The sequence below is a fragment of the Copadichromis virginalis genome, linkage group LG23, assembly GCF_057382275.1.
Source record: "Copadichromis virginalis isolate Kocher_CV1m ecotype Utaka linkage group LG23, C_Virginalis_male_GT1.1, whole genome shotgun sequence".
Lineage (NCBI taxonomy): Eukaryota > Metazoa > Chordata > Actinopteri > Cichliformes > Cichlidae > Copadichromis > Copadichromis virginalis.
The window spans coordinates 24,113,470-24,134,519 of NC_140639.1; the positions used below are offsets into that span (position 1 = coordinate 24,113,470).

General features: G+C 40.2%; 1 protein-coding gene across 5 annotated transcripts in view; it reads left to right on the forward strand.

Annotated features, from left to right (window-relative positions):
* Nucleotides 1-21,050, forward strand: part of LOC146680934 (nck-associated protein 5-like) — a 187,205-nt gene that overhangs the window by 127,607 nt on the left and 38,548 nt on the right. For all 5 annotated transcript variants that reach the window (XM_085449739.1, XM_085449740.1, XM_085449741.1 and 2 more), the window contains 5 exons: nt 3,147-3,237; nt 8,924-9,103; nt 14,806-14,874; nt 17,702-17,740; nt 17,868-17,987. In XM_085449739.1, the coding sequence (XP_085305865.1) occupies nt 3,147-3,237; nt 8,924-9,103; nt 14,806-14,874; nt 17,702-17,740; nt 17,868-17,987 (499 nt within the window). The remainder of the gene's footprint in view (nt 1-3,146; nt 3,238-8,923; nt 9,104-14,805; nt 14,875-17,701; nt 17,741-17,867; nt 17,988-21,050) is intronic.

Genomic DNA, 21,050 nt, shown 5'->3' on the forward strand with positions numbered 1-21,050 from the left:
CTACTTTGCACTTTGTTAGTCCACCAAAATCTGTTTCAGACCAAACACACAACTCCCCGGTGGCACCAGCTTCCTTGAAAATGGCAATGCTCCCTACCATAACGCTAAAATAAGAAAGACAATAAGAAAGGGAAAGAATAGCGTCCATGGGAGAGGCCAAGGAGAAAACCACTGCTGACCAAAAACAACACAATGGTTCGTCTCACATTTACCAAAAACATCTGGATGATCCCAAGAAAATATTCTGTGGACTGACGAGACAAAAGCTGAACTTTGTGGAAGGTTTAAGTCCTGTTACATCTGACATCAAACTAACAGCATTTCATAAAAAGATCATCACAGCAACAGTCAAACATGGTGGTGGTAGTGTGATGGGGCTGCTTTGCTGCTTCAGGACGACTTGCTGTAACTGATGGAACCTTGAATTCTGCTCTGAAGGAGGATGTCTGACCATCAGTTTATGCTCTGAAGCTCAAGAGCACTTGGGTTTCGCAGCAGGACAATGATCAGAAACACAGCAGCGAGTCCACCTCAGAATGACTCAAAAAAAAAAAAGAAGGTTTTGGAGTGGTTGAGTCAAAGTCTGGACTTAAATTGGATTGAGATGCTTTGCATTGTCCTTAAACAGGCCCTTCATGCTGGAAAACCCTCCAATGTGTCTGAATTAAAACAATTCTGCAAAGAAGAGTGGATGTAATTCTTCCACAGTGATGTGAAACACTGATTTCCAGTTTACACAAACTCTTGATTGCAGTTCTTGCTGCCAAGGGTGGCAGAACCAGTAATTAGGTTTAGGAGGCAGTTCATTTTTTCACACAGCGACAGGTAGGTTTGGATAAAATTGATCCCCTAATAAATGAAATCATCATTTTAAAACTGCATTTTGAATTTACTCAGGTTATCTTGACACATGTAAGTGTGACAAATATATAAAAAACGAATAAATCAGAAAGGAAGGTTCCTCACAACACTGTACGTGAGAATCCTGAAACCTTGAAGAATTTCTTTGAATTACACAAGTATTTTTTAAAACTGTGTAACAGTGTCCTCGTAGCCCCCACATACAGTTTATGAATGTTTGACATTCTTGTACAAATAAGTCAAAACTTTGATAACATTGCCTGTAAATGTGTAAAGGACATCCAGAAATTGATTGAAACTCTGGTTGGTTAAACTTTTTGAATGGTTCATGCACTTTTGCACTGCCTCAGTAAGTAATACAAGGCCTTCTGTCACACTGACAGGCACATGAGTCCCGACTTTGAGGCTAGAGAAAAAAGGAGGTGATAGTCCTTGCTAATGCAAATAGCATGCGGCAGACTGGGTTGAATGTCGCTCTGAACGTTCAAATTTACATCTCAGCTCCTTCCGTGTGGGTCCTTCCTTGTTTAACTTCACCGCAAATCAAACCAATCAAAAGTTGAAGAAGAAGATGGTGTCATGAATCCAGATGATTCCCAGCTGACAGTGTCAACGTTTTTTCTTTTGTCGAGACTTTTTTAAAATTTTTTTTTTTTTTTTACAAAGACTGCCTGTTACTCTGGATCCTCTGGTGCTCCTGAATGTCAGTTTCATCTTATCACTTCCATTTACATGATCCCAGCTGGGCCCGAGATTATCTTTCACAGCTTATCTGGTGCTGGGGTAGGTTTTCTTTTCTTTTTCACAGAATCACAAAGTGAACGCCTGTGAGGTGAAAGGTCACCGTACAGCGCTGGGGATTGAGAGGGCATGTGGCTGCTATTCAGATGGAAATAGGTAGAGGTGTTTTCACTCTTTGGTACCTGTTCTGCATGCAGCTTGCAGCGTTCGCAGCACAAAATAGAAGCAAAAGATTGTTTCTGAGCAGACGGGGGCCTTGAAGGTCAGGGTCGCTCGCTTGGTTTGTGCTGCCGTGATTGCGCTTAATTCAAGTCATCAGCAGACGTGAATACAGCTGTGCGCTGACACACGCCTAGAAAATCTCACACAATAAGTCAGTAAACACTGCGACTGCAGTTTTTTGCACTCAGTCTGGTCATTTTGGACGACATGTTCCTCGCATAGCGAACGGAGCAGAAGTTGGGATTCAGTCCAGAAAAATTGCGACTCATCCATCTTGTGTCTCTGGCTCTGATTCAGTCCCATTCCCCTTTCTATTTTCACTTCTGAGCCATTTGTGTGTGTGTTTGTGTGGGCTTTCTTATGGAGAGTATTAAAACAAAGGAAGAAGAACGCAATGATCCGTTTCAAACAGCAAGCCTTTAGCTTGAAAACAGATTCCACGTCAGATGTTTTTAGCCGAACATTTGACTCTGCTCATCATTTTGAGGCTGCTGGTATCACATGGGTTGGGATGTTTTATATACTGTTGAGGTCATTTGGACCTTGGCTCTGAGTTACTATCTTTTTTGGAGTAGTGGAACCTAAAACCCTGAAAGGCACCGTTATTAGCCTTTATCTATCTTTGTTTTTGCTTGGGTGAGCGTGCATGAGAACAAGAAGTCCTCGAAATTAAATTAAAATATGCACCATCCTGCAGAAAAACACATCTGCCAGTACATGCCTCAAATCTGAGGGTGGTGGTGGAGGTTTTATTAGATTTCTCAGGAAAGATGAGGGTTTGCTTTACAGTAAGACAGAAAAATACAGTACATGCACTACCCCATCTAAAAATGGGGCAGGTGCAGGGCCAGAAGACGTATCGACACATGAAAAAGTCCAGCTTTACCTATTTATTATTAATATTATTTATTGTTTGGGATCATTATCATGATGAAAAATGAAGATGTTACCAATCAGATGCTTTTACCAACAGTTTTGACAACACTCGGTCCTAATTTCATGTGTAAAAAAAACGTATTTAGAGCTAACAGGAAAATAAACTGTTTTAAAACTACACTTCTTCACTCCTACATGTTTTGTTGACCCTACATGCACCCTGAGCTCCTCCGTACGCACACAGTGGCAATGTATAACATTAGCATACTTCCTCCTTTGCTGGGCTGATATTTAGCAATGTTGTTGTATGAAATAAAATAAAATAAAATAAAGAACTTAATATTAGTTTTAAGGACATTATAGCCTCTGACTTTTAGGTCTCCACATCATCATCATTTCCCACTAATGCATCTTTTTTTCTGACGATGTGTGTTTCGTGTGCGCAGGATGGAAGAGACAGTGCGGTCACTGCTGCAGAATCAGGGTGTCCTGGAGCAGACTGCTGTGGACACGGTGGACATCATGAAGGTCTACAAGGTAAACTCTCATTTAAAAATCTCATTACAGTGAGACTGTGATGCCAGTGATGGTCCAGAGAGAGGTTATTCTTAAAGCTGCTTCAATCTTAGGAAAAAGTACAGAAATAATGAAAGGACAAATGAAATTTGTTATTTTCAGAATTTATTTACTGACATGCAGTGATCATTTAGTAGAGACATGCGTCTTTGTCTTCCACTGTTTGTTTTTTCTTATTTAGCTGAGAGCCTGGGTATTGACTAAAGCCAGACTGAGTCAAGGTGAAAGAATTCATTCCCGGCCCTGTTATGTAAGAGAAATAGCTGCTGGGATTGAGCAGAAATGCAGAAAGAATAAGTAATACCGTGTATTTTTGAAGCTTGGGTCACCTTTGGGGTCTCACTTCACAATTTGGAGCTGAACATGTTTACACAGTGTTGCAGTGCAGAAATGCTTCGCTCGGTCTATCATCAGTGGGTCATTATCTGAGAGGCCTAACTATAGAAAACAAATGTTCTTTTGCCCCCAGCTATGTGTGCTGCATTCATTTGTAGTCTTGAAAATACTTTAGACTCTTAGAGTATTTATTAAGCCTCACTGGTCGTTTGTTTCTTATATGTCACACTAGGGGCACACGGTAACTACAGTGTCCATAAAGCAGCAGCCACATTATTGTCTTTAACTTCGAGCCGGTGAAATGAGAGTGAAATGCCTCGAGGGAGGAGAAGAAAAGGGCAGCCACTAGTTCATGAAGTATGCAATAAAAAGAGTGTCTTTATTAATGACTACATGTGTATATCACAAGACAGGAATAGATGCAGAAAAAAATCATCCTTGACTGATGAGTGCGAATCAAAGTGTCCCGAATAAAGAACAAGGATCGTAAAGTTCACTGTCAGTGGCTCTATTGCTTATGTATTCCACTGAGTACATGTGAAACATGGGTTTAGCAGCCATAATAATAGACTCATGTCTGAAAGTTGTCCTGAGGCGCAAAAGCTTCATCACAAAAATGCAACTCGACAGTGCAGTCTTATGAAATATATATCAAATGAATCCACTTTGTTAATATGCAGATAGCGTTGTCTGTTGTCTGTGCATATAAAATAAACCCTTAAAAAGGGAGTGTGAGGGGAAGAAACACTCAGTCAGTGGTGTTAAAAAATTTGGGGTTCTGAGCATGAAGTACTAAATCTGCAGTTCGTCTAATGGCCACTTGAGGCTGTTCTCCAAAAGCGATTCAATTCACCCTGGACACCCATGTTAGAAAATACTTTACAGCTATAGAAAGCACATTTACAGTTTAATACAAGAGTGTTTCTGACTTCTGTGCTTCCTTCTTCACAAAAACTCTGAATGGGGTTAATTTTTTAATAACATTTGCTAACCTTTGGTTGTAGGTGCGATTTGAACCTTACTCTCCCAAGTGAAACTTCTGTACTCTTTATCTAAAGCCTTAAAAGGAAAACAATAGACAAACTTGAAGAAACTCAAGAGCCAACTTCAATAAATTGTCCATCAAATACTGGAATTAGGGGTAGCAACTGTACTAATGGATTCCTGCTACTACCCACTTCCACTAATTGGACTTAATTGGATCTCTCTAATGTTGTTGGCAATTGAATTATCTGAGGAAAAATATGACCTGCTGTGATGTATAGAAGATTGTGGCTTATGAATTAAGTTAGAGTATTTTATTACAGTGTAATTAAATCTATACCGTAGATACATCATAACCATTAACACCGAAGAAGCCCTATGCCATTTCCTGACATGCACCTCCATTGCCTCGATGTAGCTCAAAACACCTTTGATTGGCCTGTTTATGCATTTTCAGCTACTTCTTCTGCTGCCATTTTCAAAAGCGACTGTAAGATAAGGGATCAATTTGAAGAGAGAAAATCAGCCACCAAATTGGTTTTTGGTGCCAAAAGTGCACGAACAGGTATAAATGCTGGCAACGGTATTGGCTACTTGCCTTGGCTCAACACAGAAGTCTAAAATAAGCTTTAGTCTCTTACTTAGGCACCTGTTATCAGATGGCACCTTGCTAACTACACTTGCTAGTGTTAGCTTATAGCTTAGAACTCGTTGTACTCCAAACATGGTAACTTTTGCCGTCAAAATACCAACAAGAACGCTAACACTGCAAAGTTTTTTAACTGCAGAAGGTGGAAATCTAGAAAAACCCATTGCAATTAAACAACAGGGAGACTCCCTTCTCAATTGTTCTTTGCCCCTCCTACCAGTCAGTGCTAATTTTTGTCTTCAAGTGAGATTTGAACTCTACTCTCCCAAGTGAAAGTTCTGTGCTCTTTATTTAAAGCCTAAAGACAGACCAACAGGAAGATCAGGAATCTATATCCCCCTCAAAACCTTAGCTAGTATATTCTGAAAGGCTACTATATATACAAGATATGTTTTTTATGGTAGCCTATATTGTACTACATTACCATTAGTATGTTAGCATGCCAGCTCTCTACATAGTGAACTGCTAGCTAGATTAAAGCAAATTAAAATGGATATACATCACATAAACCTTCATGGAAACGATCACAAAATGATAACAGATATATGAAGGACTTGGATTTCTTTATCTTTTTAGCAACAGAAGTCAAAAATTTAAAAACAAGCTAAACTCAGTGATCTGCTGCTTGATGTAAACTGTAAACATTTCCTTATGTGATCAGCAGCGGATAGAGAATATACTTGGAGGGTTATTGTGCTATTCCCATATGCTGTATAACTAAACACCAGCCGCTCCTACGCAGTGATGTGCTCCTGCTGCCGCTGCTGTATTCTGTGTATTCAGCAGGCAAACTCAATAACTTGAAAGGGCAACGTGAGGGACAAAGTTCCCTCCCCTCTCCCACTCCAGACTCTCTCTGCGGAGATTATTACAGAGCCCTTTAACGCCGTCTGATGAGCAGTCTCTCAAATCACAGGCATCACAGGCGAACGAAAGCAGACTTAAAACCTTGACTATAAAGTATTGCCTTGAACACAATTGTCTGATGGAATCGAACAAGATTGAAAACCTAATACATGTTTAGACGACATTTAATCAAGCGGTGGGGTGGGGGTGTATTCTGAAGGACATTATTTCCAATTCCTTTTAGAAGAAAGTAGCAGCTTGGTCTGTGCAGCTTTCAGATTTAAAAAAAAAAAAGAGTTGCGGCTATTCATCTGTGATGCTAACCTCACTTTTGTCGAGCACATTAACCGCAGGTGTCTTCAGACTTCATCTGCTGAGGAGGAAAATTTTAAGGCACATGCACAGTGATATGTCGCACTCAAGTTCTTACTCTGCTCTTGTGACTTAGGATGCAATAATACCTTCATTGTCATCTAGCTAACATGTTATTAACATTTATTCAACACATCTTTTTACCAAAAGCCTGCAGTTAGTAAGTATAAAGAACTGCAACTAGGGATCACTTCAAGAGGTTTTAGGATCAATCTGAAGGGTCACAAGATGATGAATTTGTGAGGGAAAAAAAGAAAAATGTGCATCAAATTTGGGTCTTTACCATCCAGCTTTTCCTCACATATTTATTTTATCCTGTGAATCTTTGCCTCTTTGAAAACCTGTTCAAATGAAAGAAATCAAAGACCACTGGGGGAAAAATTGCCCTAAATGATCAAGCACTGAGACACTGCTGATTTTAAAGAAATCAGCCACTCTTGAATATCAGATACAGCAAAGTATTTTACTTCATTCATTTATTCAAGTGCAAGACTTATTGTAGGAAAATAACAATTCTTTTCTCAAGAATCATCAGTATATTCAAGCTCTTATGACTGAGATCCTTACTGGACTCCTGAATGACCCAAACAAAAGTGCTTACAAATCTCCAGAACCAAGCACTGTATATCAAAGTTTCTAGCTTAACAGGATTAACGTGCTGTTTATCTTGTTGGGAGTTGGAAGGTGTCAAACTGTGTCAGTTAATTGAATTACTGTGATGTAGTAACAATGCAAACAGATAAATACCCAGTTTTGCATTTTTGTAAATGGTGAAACCTCTAATAAAAATTCCACTATATTTAAAAGAAATCGTCAATCGTCAGTCCACTAAATGTTATCGCCACAGGCCAAAGACAGAAAAGTCACCAAGGAAGTAAATGTCACCCCTTAATTGGCCAGACTGGATCCCTCATACCTGAGAAGGTTGCTGGAGGAGGATAGTACGCTGTTTATTTGCAGTTTATATATCAGGAACTATTCAACAGCACATTTTTGAGAAATATTTGCAGGCAGTGAAGTGAAATATTGGAAACACTGGTTGTTCTCGATTCTGTCATTATTTGGCTGTTTTTGTCCATACCCATGATTCTCTAGTAAAACTAGAATTTTACTAATTAAAACTCAGTCAGTCAGTTTTAGTTCATATTACTGCTCAACAAGCACTATTATTTGTCGACTGACTTTTAGGGCCAACTGGAAGTTGATGTTAGAGGAAGTGCAGCTTTACTTGCCCAGAACTCCAGCTGGGCAATCACTGGTTGTGGGCAAGCACTGACTTGGTTTTCCTTGAAAGTCCAAAGACCAAATCTGAGTATATCTCATCAAAAACAATTATTATTTTCCCCCCAGGTTTATATAATTTTTCTTATTTCAGAAGTTATCTTATACTGGCTACTTCTTGTCTCTTACACTTATTAAGGTACGGTGAAAGGCAATATTTAGAGAACATCAGTGCTCAAATTTTATTAACATGTTCAGCCTATGATGAGCGCTTGCAAAGGTCACCAGCTGCAAACACTGGAACCACTATTTTAGGTTTAAAAATGCCTGAGAGCGATGACTTTAATATCTAAACTACTGCCAAAGCAAAATTCACTTCAACTGAAAAGTGGAGTCAGATACTTTTACAGCTTTTAAAGTAAAAAATGCAGAACAAAGCGTGCATCAGAGTTTTCATCTAAGGTGATGTCTTCAAATTGTTTTCTCAGACAAACACAAAAGCTGGAACAATCCACTTTGGGGCTTTTTTTCTTCTTTAAAATTCAATGACATTACTATAAATTGTTTGTTTTGTTTTTCAGCCCTTGTAGCAAAGAAGCAGATGATCTTTTTCCAGCAAATATTGATGAATAGATGTTTTCAGTAAGCATCTAATGTGAGGCTCCAAAGATCCCTTGAAAAGCATGAATAGTGTTCTAACTGTGACCAAGAGTTTGTTTTTAGCAGTTTGGCGCTAGCCAGACAGTACCTCATTATTAGCTACTTATAACCAGTGTTTAATTATCACAGATGCCAGGAAACACCAGAAGAGAAAAGATTGCTGGCAATGAGACTGCGTGAGACAGACACTGTGTAAGGGCAAAGAGGGAGAGCACAGGATCCCCATTATACAGAAAAGAAAGCCCCTGAAGGTCACTGCCACTCTTTAGAAAACAAGAGAAACATGATTAGGGATTATGGGATGTTTTGGAGCTCTGTTGTTGAAGCTGCTTCCCTGTTGTCCCATCTGCCCATCTGATCCTCTCCCCTTTTCCTTTCTTCTTCATTCACTCCCTCCTTCCCTCTGAGTTCTGCCTTTCACGCCTCCTTAACCGTTTTACCCTGAAACATTTGTCATACCTCTATTTTCAATTCTTTCCTCCCATCTGCTCTGCTTTTTGCTCGCCAAATTCATGCTTTGATTTTCTGTTCCTTATTTTCCCCCCCCCCTCTAACCTCTTTTCGCTGTCTGTGCGTCAGGATAAACTCTCTGAGGAAGTGCAGAAACAGCACGACGGCCCAGTAGAGAAGGGCTCCCTGCCGGTGACTCAAGCAGAGCTGGACCCCAGGCTGCTGCTGAATCCTGAACATGATGCCAGCCAAGCAGAAGAGGATAAAGACAAAACCAAGCTCCTGCTGGAGCGCCTCAAGGCCCTGGAGGTACTAACTCGCCACCACACATTTCTGTTGTCTCTTTAAGTCTCTCCTGCTTTGAAATTTTCAGCTTTCTTTTTCTCTCTGCCTACCTCCTTTTCCTTCTGAGTTTTCTTTATTCGTGCCTCTGTATACTTCTTGTATCCATACTCCTAGCCACCCCTGGCTATCCTTTGTGGCCAGCCCGTCTGACAGTTGTCAGAGTCCTTGCTCGGTTGTGTCTGAAAGCATGACAGCTCATCAAATTCTCCGGTCTCCTTCATTTGGAGAGCAAAGTCATCCTGTGAGAATCGCCGCCGGGGCCTCGGGCTGTACTCCAGCTTTGGTTTGTTTTCCTCTGCGCTTGGGGATTTGGGCTATACTCCGCCACGAGCCAAAGCAGTCAAAGCAGATGCTCAGCCACAGCGATCTACACTGTTTGTTTTTTGTGCTGAAGCCACTGGACACATATCCGCTCAGATCTCTTCAGTAATTAAAGTGCTCAGGCTTAATTAAGTTAGGCTTTTAGTCTTCACTGATACACTCCTAAGTGGCTCCACGTGGCTTTTTGGTTTTGGTGTGGTGAAGGGTGCGTGGCACTCGGTCTTACCCCGAGTCATGTCACTCATTTCATATATTATCATCCCAGTGAGTGGATGTCATCCTTTGTTATTTGTCACATGCATACGGCCAGGAGCTGCCCTCTTCTACCTTCTAGTCTGGCTCAGGAGGCTATTATCCTCCGCTGCATCAGTGATAAACAGAGAGCAACACAGATTATCTAGGAGGAAGTGAAGAAGTAGAAGTAAATGTCATGACCATTTCCTAACCCCAGCCAGACACTTTGGTGCCTAAGCTTAACCCAGGGGTCTCAAACTTCCAGCTCCAGAGCCACATGTGGCTCGTTTATCCAATTCCAGCAACTCTTCTAATGACGGTAACAAAAGAATTTAATTATAAAAATGAACAAAGAGGTTTGTTGCTTTGCTTTTTTTTTAAAGATAGTTTTCTTACTGGTGTGCTTGATCTGTGCACTTCAGTTATAATTGAAATGAAAATGTTACTTTTTACTAAAGCTATTATGCTACATAGAGCACGAGCGATATAGCATTTTTACAACTGATATCGAGATTTGGTGATTTCAAAAATCTGATATTTTATTTCTTTTAGACACACATTACAGTAAACTAATTTTCTAAACATATGTTATGCGTAATGATTAATCATTATTAAGGTAATATGATAACACAGTTTAAACATGATCTTGTTTTATTGGCACGACTCGTCATTTACTCGTTTATGCTCAGCTTGGATCATCTGGTTATTGTTTGTGCCATTCCAAACACATTAAAGAGAGGCTGCAAAGGGAGTGCCCTCTGGTGGACAAACTATGTAACATCAACATTCATAACATGGTTGAAGGGTGTTTTTTCTATCCCTGGTTTACTTTTTAAATTTTCATTTATTGGCCTTTATAAATAGCAAATCCAAAATAGCTACGTTCAGTCGATAATATCAGTCCAGCAGATATATATCAGTCATGCTCTAATGCTACATGTTTTATTAATCAAAAGCAGGCTTGAAGTAGGCCTTTATATGTCAGTAGGTTTTTTTAGTTATTTCAAATATAAAAACTTATTATATATAACAAGTACACAGTATTGCACCTATTACTTATGTTAATAGTGTAATATGTATTTAGCTGACTTCATTATAACCCCACACACAGCAGTGTCTCCATACAGCTTGTTTAAGCCAAACCTTGCTAAAAAGTTGCTCTTTTGATAGTAAAGGTTGTTGACCTCTGATATAAACAAACAGCGCACATATTAAATAAAAATAGAGTGAATAAAATTGAAAATAAAAGGCAAGTTGTTAGAAAGCTTGTATAAAAAAATTGTTTTGAGCTCTGGATTAAATGGATAAAGCTTCTACCACCATTCATGCTTCATTCTGCTGAATTTGGTTGCTGTTTTCTGCCCTTTGCTTCTGTTTCACTTGGTGGAGCAGCTTGCATTTAATGAGGTGGCAATTACCTACTAGATACTACAGAGTACCTACTACTCAATTTAATGGGTTCAAAACAAGTGCTCACAAACATTTTTGTGTACACAGGCTGATAATAAAACAATCCAAATATTTCAGCAGATGCCATCTAACAATTAAAACAATCCAAATGCGTGTAGAAAAATAAAGATGACACTTTGGTAGCAAGAAAGACACATGAAGGAGAAAGAAGTGAAAAAGTAAAAAAAAGTCCTCAGAGTGTATTTGATCTTTTCTTCCTTTTGTTTGTTCATCCCTGAAAGAAAACAGACCCTAATTACAGCAAAGTGGCAGATAATTGCCTGCCTGTTGCTCCTCCAGCGGTGAGTTATCTTCTGAGACTGGCGAAAAGTATGGTCAACCTGTCCCTGCGATCCATCTGGTGAAGCGCATTACGGAGACGCTACATTTTAAACAGCTTTATCAAAAGTTATCTGCCGTTTTTATTCCTTGCTGCTGTGTGGGTGATGGATGCACCCCCAGCTAAAGCAGCAGGAACAAAACAGAGGCAATACATCACTGCCCCTCATTGTGCATAAACTCCACTGGCACTAAGTAAGCACCGCCCGGCTCCTGTTTCTGTTTCTCTTCATTAACTTGGCAGGCACGTGCTGCAGTCTGTAACCGGGGCCTAAATGAATACACATAGCACATTCTGGGAGAAATGGCCACTGGTCATTTTACTGATTAGGTGATAAGGGCATTAAAGCTAAAATTACCCAGGAGTCCACACCTGACAAACACAACCTGATAAATATTTACCAAAGACCCAAAAATGCAAGCGTGTGAGCCTGTTGTAAGACGTGTCAGGGTATATACATTATATATGGATTAGGTTGAGTCTAAAGATGTCTGTACTTCACATATTGGTGGATAAACTGGATAAGCTATAGGTTTGTAATTGCTGTAATATTATTTGACAGCATAGATATATTCCTATCAGCTATGTAAATTGTTTTGATTTTACCCATGCCAGTTCATTACTAGGAAGCACCAAATGACAGGGAGATAAAGTAGAGTACTAGTTGATGAAGAAAATGACTAAAGAGCTAAAGAGCCAAAGAAATGTTCTCAGAGAATGTTGGGCCCCAAAAAATAGAGCATAAAGAAGAGTCGAATCCTTAAATTATTAGTCACTAAACAGTGAGAAAAAACTACTGTCAAAAGAAGATTAGTATCCCATGTACAGTAATTTGAATTTTGCAGTTCTGTTCTGGAACATTCCCACCCTCACATTTACGTGCACTATATGAACTAAAGTGCTAGGCCACCTACACTTCCAGGAGCTGCTCAAGCATAGAAACCCACACCATTAACATGAAGGGTTTTTTTAAGTCCCATTGCCACAGAGGTATAAAATAAAAGATTAAGCTGTGGAACCCAATAATTTTGTCCCTACAGTGTAGATTGGAAGCATTAAAGGTCCACAGCAGGTCCAGTACAAAGCAGGCATCAATGATAATAGGCATGCCATTTGTTATGTCAGACTTTACTCAGCGTTAAATGGAGAAAATGGGGTTCAGTGGGGTTGCAAAGCGGCTTGCAGATGCAAGTTAAATAGACTTTCATGACTTCTATGGGCAACATTAAAGGTGATTTAACTTCCAAGTTTGAAAAATGAAGCCAACGTAGTAGTGCCTTAAACCTACATTTTTTTAAATAATCACTAGGGGGCGACAGCTCTGGTTGCAAAAAAACTTCCAATGCTGTAGATGTCTGTGGGAAAACGCCCCTCAGCCCTGACCTGTGTACACACTTTCCAGATGAGTTAATGAGCTCAGTCATTCATTTTGGATTGTATAAATTATTTAAATTAATTAAATGCATTTTCTAAATTATGGTCATTCTAAGGATGAGAAGCACATTAAATGTTTCACTGTTAGATGCACCCCTCGCTGGTTTCAAAACAGCGGGATGGTAACCGTGACAATATTTCAAACCAGTGGGTGATGTCATGGTAGCTATATCGGTCTTTTGTACTGTCAGTGGTGACTTCAGATGAATCCTGTTTCATTTCTAATGACAACAAACAGCTTTAAAATGGCCCAAAATAGATTTTTTTCACATAACATGAGCATTATTAAATAATCGAAGGTTTTTAGAGATTATATTATTTAGGCGTCTGCTCTGCCCCAAGTCATGAATAGATTTTAAAGTTAGTTACAAGAATTGTTATTTACACTGACATTATGACTGCAGGGTTGTTGTGGTGTTATAATAATACACTGAACTATGGCAGAATATGATAGCGGGATTACACGGTTTGACTGAGAAGGTTTATTGTCAAATTTTTAGTGCCTGTTGTGCTGAGTTGTACTATTTTCAATGACAGACTAATCCTTTTACCTTGATTCTTGGTCTCAGAAAGCATCATCCCTGAAAAATATTAAATTCCAGTCTCAACACAAAGAAAGTTAATTTTCTGCCACCTGCCAAGGATGTGCTCCCACTTAAGTGTTTTCCCTGGTGTAGACACCTCAGAGCCACCGCCATTCATTCTTCTAACAGCGACATAACTTAATACAATGAAATGTTTTTACTATTTTGGCATAGTAACCTTGAAATTAAATGCTATATGATTATTTAATATAATATTTCTGGTGTCTTCTGAGGGGCAGGAATGTAAATAATCCGTCCAAACCGTGCTACCTCACAGACCTAAATGTCACATGCATGTGTTTCCATGTGCAGCCCTGTTGCTAAGAGAGCGGTGCACTTCCAGGTTGCTCATCTCTATAACTACAGCACAAAGAAAGAAGGACACAAGCACGTCCAGTCGCCAACACTTACAGACTTGCATGCCACTAAAACAACATAGCAAAACTGATTTTAGGCTGCGCGCGGACGTGTCAGATAGCGCCTCATACTGAAGCTTGAGTTAAAGAAAATGAGCTGCCGTGTAGGCGAGGCTCTGGTTAAATCATCACATATTTTAAAAAGTCATGCTCATTTCTTTTTGGGTGTGAATAAATGGGAGCTGATTTATTTGTTTTTCTCCTTCTGCAGTTAATGATGGGAATATGAGTCTTCGCTGGCACATTTGAATCATAAATTAAGTTGTGTAACAGTGATAAATACACTGTCAGGGGGATTTCCCAAGCTAAATGCATCTCTTGAAAATAGAAACTAACACATGAGATGCTCGAGCTCTCTTTAATTGCTCAGGCCATTCATTAGATTTGCACTCATAACCACACGTTGCAGGCTTTGAGGCTTTAATTAGTCAGTGTTTCTTCGTAAGACAGCATCGTTGGACTGTTTTGGGTTGTAATCATGTTTCCCATGTTTTCATCAAGGGATTGGTAGTTTCTAGTAAAGGGCAGAGGGCGAGAGAACCAAAGAGTCTGACAGCTCCTAATATGCTGCCTGCCTCTGACAAATTGGAAACTCCCAAAGATCAATAGGACGCCACCTCATCGCTTGGCAAGCAGAGGAGATATTCTTATTAGGTCCGGGCTCCAAACGGCTAGCTGCCGCCCCAAAGTTCAGCATCATAACTTCCATCCCCTTGACCTTTTTCTCAGTTGCACTTGGTAAATTTTTATTGGCTGTCCTGGTTCAAAGTTGACATATGACCTTTGTGAGGGAAGTCTCAGTCTTAGCCGGAGCAACGCTCGATTGCCGCTCCTGTCTCTGTTGTTTTTTGTTGCATCAAACATAACTGGAGTGTGTGTTCTTTGCAGGAGGAGAACTCCACCCTGGCCTTAGAGAATGAGAGTCAAAGGGAGCAGTACGAGCGGTGTCTCGACGAGGTGAGTGCACACCTTGTTTATCTTTATTCATTCCAGGCAACATTCAAGGACGTTGAGTGGCTTGTGAGATGTTTTACTTACCTTGAAACTGAATTTGTTTTGACAGAATAAAATAAATTGTATTGTGGACCTGAAGATTAAGGTTTTAATGAGGTCCTGAGCCATGCTATGGTTATCTTACAGCTTGGCAATTTACTCCAGCCACAGCTCGAGGAAGGCTGGAGAGAATTTGTTGATAATGACAATTAATTTTATTTTTCATGCAACTAAATCTTAACGCACACTCTTTTATCTGACATTTTTTGTCTTTTCACATCCTCTGTTTACTTTTAAACTGTTAAGTAACAACACACACACATTTACATAACTCTATACTATCCAGGCTAAATTAATAGAAGATATGATAGTTAATAGCAGTTGCCTTTGGAATTTTGTTATGTCTATGTCTGCACTATATGTCAAATAAAGAATCTAAAACTTCACAACTACATGGATACTACTTATTTTCCATACTATTAGCAGCTGCAGTATACAGCGCAAGTAGCTGGTAGGCCATCAACAGTATATCTATATGATGCAAAGACAGGAAGGAAGTGAGGAGGAAGGACATGAGGATAGGCAGACAGTAGGTGTGACAGATGGGTTCAAATTGGAGGTTGGGATACCTGATAACAATTTTCTAAAATTGAAATTCAAAGACACAACTAGAATTTCACTCATCAAAACTGAAGCATAGACTTCTTTACAGGCTGTCAATACAGTTACCCACACATTAAGCCGTATTATTTGACAACTAGTTGCATAAAAAATACTCCAAAAAGCACCAACACCACAAAGACAGCAGCACAAAGTATCTGAAATTAAGCCTAGTGGACAGCTAGCAGCTAGGTAGGCACTTACTTTTTCCTTAAACAAGGCCAGTTTGCAACAATGTATAATTTTAGCATTATGATAATACCCCATTCTTTCTTTCTTTGGTTTTGTTTTTTCATGCTATAATTCACCAGGACCTAATGCTAGCTAGTGTGAATAGCATAATACACAACAGAAATGCGGTAATCAGTGCTAAAAATGAAATACAAAGAAACTACTAGAATTTCACTCTTCGAGACTGATGCACTGAAGTACAATTATACACACATTAAACTGTAAAAGGCACTAACACTACAAGTACAGTCACTCAAATTAGCTTAAGCTAAGCTTATCGTACAGCTGTTATAGCATACGGCTGGTATCCATCCCTCTGTAAAGTTCTCATGGAAGCTGAAATTATTTATAGAGCCCAAAATGCTTCTTGCATTAGCCTTTAAACATGTTTATTTCTGCTGTAAAGTTGGTCATTTTAATATGAAAATCTGTGGGGATTGACTCATACTTGGTGCCAGCTTCAAGTGGCTATTTGAGGTACTGCAGTCTCTTTTGCTCCTTAACTACTTATTTTTCCTTCTTTTTGTAACTGTAACGTGCAGTTAAGTGCTTGTGATGCAAGTCTGAAATGTCAGCTTGTATGTAGCTTCATCCTGACATGAACCGGTGTTTGTGCAGAAATAGTTTACATAACAATATCACTTCTGTGCCCTCTGGTTATTTTGCAAGAGCTTGTTAAGCACTGTTTAGGGAGCTACATGAGGGAAATGAAGCAGCCCCGGCTCTGGGCTGTGCCTGCTTGCTGAATCACTCCGGGATGGAGGGAGCGCTGCTAAAGGAAAGCATGTCCAGCAGGGACAAGTCGCCCAATTTGTCCTCAAACCGACAAGCTCAGCAGACTGAGCAGATCTGCCGCAGGGTGGGAAAGACTGGTGAGAGCATAAGGGGAAATAAAAATGAGAGGGGGTGAGGAAGAAGATCGAAAGTTAAAAAAAAGAAAAGAAAGTACAGGGAAGCGGGGCCATTGTTATACAGAGCTGCATCCTCGATGGATTGCATCTGGAGTAAACTCAGCCTTCGTCTCCTTTCTGCTTCCCTGCTCTCACTAAGATGGCTCAGCTCGGTTTTGTTGTGTTTATTTGTCAACTGTTTTCCTTTGTGGTTGGCTTTCGGTGGAAGGACGGCTTAGCAATAATCCTGTTTTAATGATGGAGACTGTGTGCGCCCCTCTAACTAGAACAACAGTGTAACAGAAGGGATGATTATTTTTTATGTTACACCAGCTGTCTGTGTGAAATTTTAAAGTCGTTTGTTGTGTTTGTAACTTGTTTCCAGGACGTACAGCGTGCGCAAGTTCACATCCTCTGTCAAACACCATTAACTCCAGTTTGTTTGATCACAAGAGGCAGATCTGTAACTTTGCGGTTCCACAAGCAGGGCTCATTTTGCTATGTTTACCCCCATCTCTCTTCGTTCAATAAACGAGAAACAAGGCGCTCGAAAGAGCCGATGGGGCTTCACGGGGTATTAATGAGCAATCAATGGGCAGTAATCGTAGACGGTCCTCCATCGGCGTTGCGGTCTGAAGTGCGAACCGCTCTGAGACCAAGACCCGGGCACAGCAGCACTTAAGTCAGGCACACCTCTGGTACCCTACATCAACCAGGCACTGTCAATACCACCATTATGCTGTGAGAGCTCAACATTGTCTGCACGAGTGTGTAAAAGAGACACACACACCCAATAGCGGAGGAAAAATGTGCAATGTATTGTGCCACAGCGGTTGCTTGGGCTCATAATAATTCATCCGAGGTGTAAATTGGCTGAGGAAGTACAAACACTCCAAAGTGCAGTGTAAGGGTTTCTATAGAGGCCCGGAAGGGTCATATGAGGTCAGGACTTTATTATGGTGCCAAAGCAGATAAATTATATTCTGTGATGTTTTCTTTTTCTCTTTAAGGTTGCCAATCAAGTCGTGCAGGCGCTTCTAACCCAGAAGGTTTGTTACTTCTTTTTCTCTTAATGCATGCTAATATAAATTAATGGATATACTCTCAGTGTTGTTCTAACTGTCATGTGAATTTTACACTCAGACGATGCGCTTTCTATTTGTCCTCCTGAATCAGGATCTGAGGGAGGAGTGTCTGAAGCTGCGAACAAGGGTTTTCGATCTCGAGCAGCAGAATCGGGCGCTCGGTGTTTTGTTCCAGCAGAAGATCAAGCCGGCCTCGGACCTGCTTCTCCAGGTACGCTGCCCTTCCCAGAACCTACCCTCCTGTCGATACACTACATTGTAGGTGATCAAATGGCAGGAAATGTATCGTTAAACAGGTAAAGAACAAAAAACAAAGAAGAACAGAGTGTGTTCCTCCCCTCAGCCGACCAGACCGGTCGCTGCAGATGGCCGCCCCTCCCTGAGCCTAAGGGAGGTTTCTTCCTGTTAAAAGGGAGTTTTTCCTTCCCACTGTTGCCAAGTGCTTGCTCACAGAGGGTTGTCTAATCGTTGGCCTTTCTCTATATTTTTGTAGAGCCTTTGTCTTTCAATACAAACCACCCTGAGTTGAATGTTGTTCTAATTTGGGGCTATATAAATAAAAGTGAATTAAAAATACAGAGGAGTTCATGGTCCACTCAGTGACTGTAAGATGTCCAGGCCCTGTGGCTGATGATCAGTTAATCGAGTGCTTTAACCCTCTTAATGTGAATCAGTAAGGAATGATTTAGTTTGCACAGAGCTGCAGAGAGTCCTGTCATATGCAAGCTTTGCAGGATTATACCGTCCTCAGCTACTCCTTTGCCAGTATACTTTTATTTTAGTCTCGCTACTACCACATAAATGTTTTAGTAATGCACAAAGTACTGTATATAGATATTTGAACTCAAACATAAGTCTTTGCTCTGGCTTCTCCAATCGAAACAGCCACCTCCTCAGGTTACTGGAACAGTTTATGTCTCCTGTTGCTCAGACAAGTTACTGGCAAACTTGAGCAGCAGACTGAATATCATATTATATAGTTAAATTTTATAGTTATTAATATTATTTATCCTGAAAAAAATTCAAGGTATACATTTTAAAAATTAAGTAGGTCAGTTTGGGGTCCTATAGTTTTAGCCTGAGTTTGCATATCCACACTCAAACATGGTGGAAAGAACTCCAGTAAACGACCCTGAGTACTTCTTCTCATGCATTTGAAGTTGTTTTCCATTTTTAGTTGTTTTTAAAGAGCTTTGGGGTCCTAACCAGAGAAAGAGACTGCTAAAAAAGAAAAGAAAAATAACCCGTAAACACTTTGATTGTTTACGGGTTTACATCTTTCTCTCTAAGCTTACATATGTGCCGTTTAATGTTACTTTTATAGTTTTATGTTGAGGATTCACATGAAATCGGGTCTCCCTGCAGCACGGCTTTCTACATTAAAAACTATGTTGGAAGTCTTTAAATGGCAGATACAAACTTAAAACATCTCCTGCCTTCCCCCAAAGTAGAGCGTCTTCCCTGGTGCCCTCTTGAAAACAAATCCCCTCCTCCAAATCAAAATAACACACTTCACATAAGTTCTGAAATGTTTGCAGCGCCAGGGCTATAATCTCCAACTCTCCACATCCAACAAACAACAAAGATTTGAACCCTGTAGCCATCACCAAACATCACTGTACTTGTACACCCCATAAACCCTATATTCTCTTAGCAGGAGTGGGTGTTTTTTTTTCTCTCCTTTTGGTCCCAATTTACTGAAAAGTGTCCATGTGTCCATCCAGCAGACTCTGTAAGGTGTAATTATGAGGCTGACGGACCTGCGGCTGTGTTTTTACGCAGCTATTGTCAACCATGATACGAAGTCAGAGGGGAATATGATGAGTTCGGAAAGTGGAATGTCACATAATTGTGGCTCTTTCGGGAGAAAGAAATTATGGGTAGATAAGGAAAAGGAAGGACATGAGAAAGCAAAGCAAAAACAGGAAGTGGTACAAATGCAGAAAATGAATTTAAAAAATGAGGAAAGAGAACTAATGTAGTTGTAGGCGTGTTAGAAAGATCCTTTCAAGGTACTTCTGCTGCCATTAGCAGACAGGCAGGAATATTGTTAAGTGAAAGTGCAATATAAAAGGCTGGAAGAAGGATACTGCCGACACCGCAGCGGAAACCAAAGAGGTGCAATCTCACTGAAGAGGTGTATTAAGGCACTCAGGAATATGATAGAGTTTGAGATCAAGTTCAGTCGTTATTGAGATCCCATGCGGGTAATTGGATTGCGGCGTATTGCTTTATATCCCTCTGGCATCCAGCCGAGACTGTTTTTCTTCTTCTCTTTCCGGCGTGATTCAGACATTATGAGTACGTACGTAACGTAAGGCAGGTGAAAGGAACATAATTATGTAACGTGTGCGTGCTACAGTGCTGTTTGTGTGGTTTCTACAAGCGTGTGGGTTTTTGTCCGCTCATTATTTAATAGCAACATTTTAACCATCATCAGGGTGATTCAATGTAAGAGTTAATCATAATGTGATCACGCCTCTCCGGATGCTCGGCGTGTCCTTTATGAGGGCTTCAGTCGTGTGGGAGAGCTGTTAAAAACAGCTATATTTATCCACGTCACAAAGGCTCGGGACTTCCTACGGAACAGCTATATTTTTATCTGTCGTGCTGTATAATTATTATTTTTATACTTATTTTTTGCAGAGTTAGATAAGAAGATCGAGGCCACTTTCTTATCTTCCTGTTCATTGTAACACTACAACCATAGACTCTATAAAAGACGGATTTAGCTGCTATTCATGGGTAGTAGTGGTGGTGAAGTCACTCTGAAGCCTCGAGCTGAGCATTTCCTGTTGTTCTTATCTTAGTGTTTTCAAACCAGATGTGACAGCTGAGAGGCAGAACCAACCAAAAAATGAGTACAATGAGCATAGCCAATGAGCATACCCTTGATAATCCTCCTTTCTGACTCCAATAGTGACCATGAGCTACAAAATGAACTTTGTGTTTTATTTAATAACGCCTGAAATCAACAATTGAGGCCATTAAGTCATCAAGAAAGTGTTTATGGAGGTCCCAGAACAAGGGAGCTTAGACTTCAATGCTTTACCTCACCCCCAACCGATTGTGACAGATGGCTGCCCCTCTTTGAGCCTGGTTCTGCCAGAGATGTCTTCCTGTTAAATGGGAGTTTTTCCTTCCTGCTGTTGCCAAGTGCTTATTCTTAGGGGGTCGTTTGATTGTTGGGGATTTCTCTGTATTGTATTGTTTCTCTGTATTGTTGTAGGATCTTTAACTTACAATATAAAGCACCTTGAGTTGATAGTTGTTG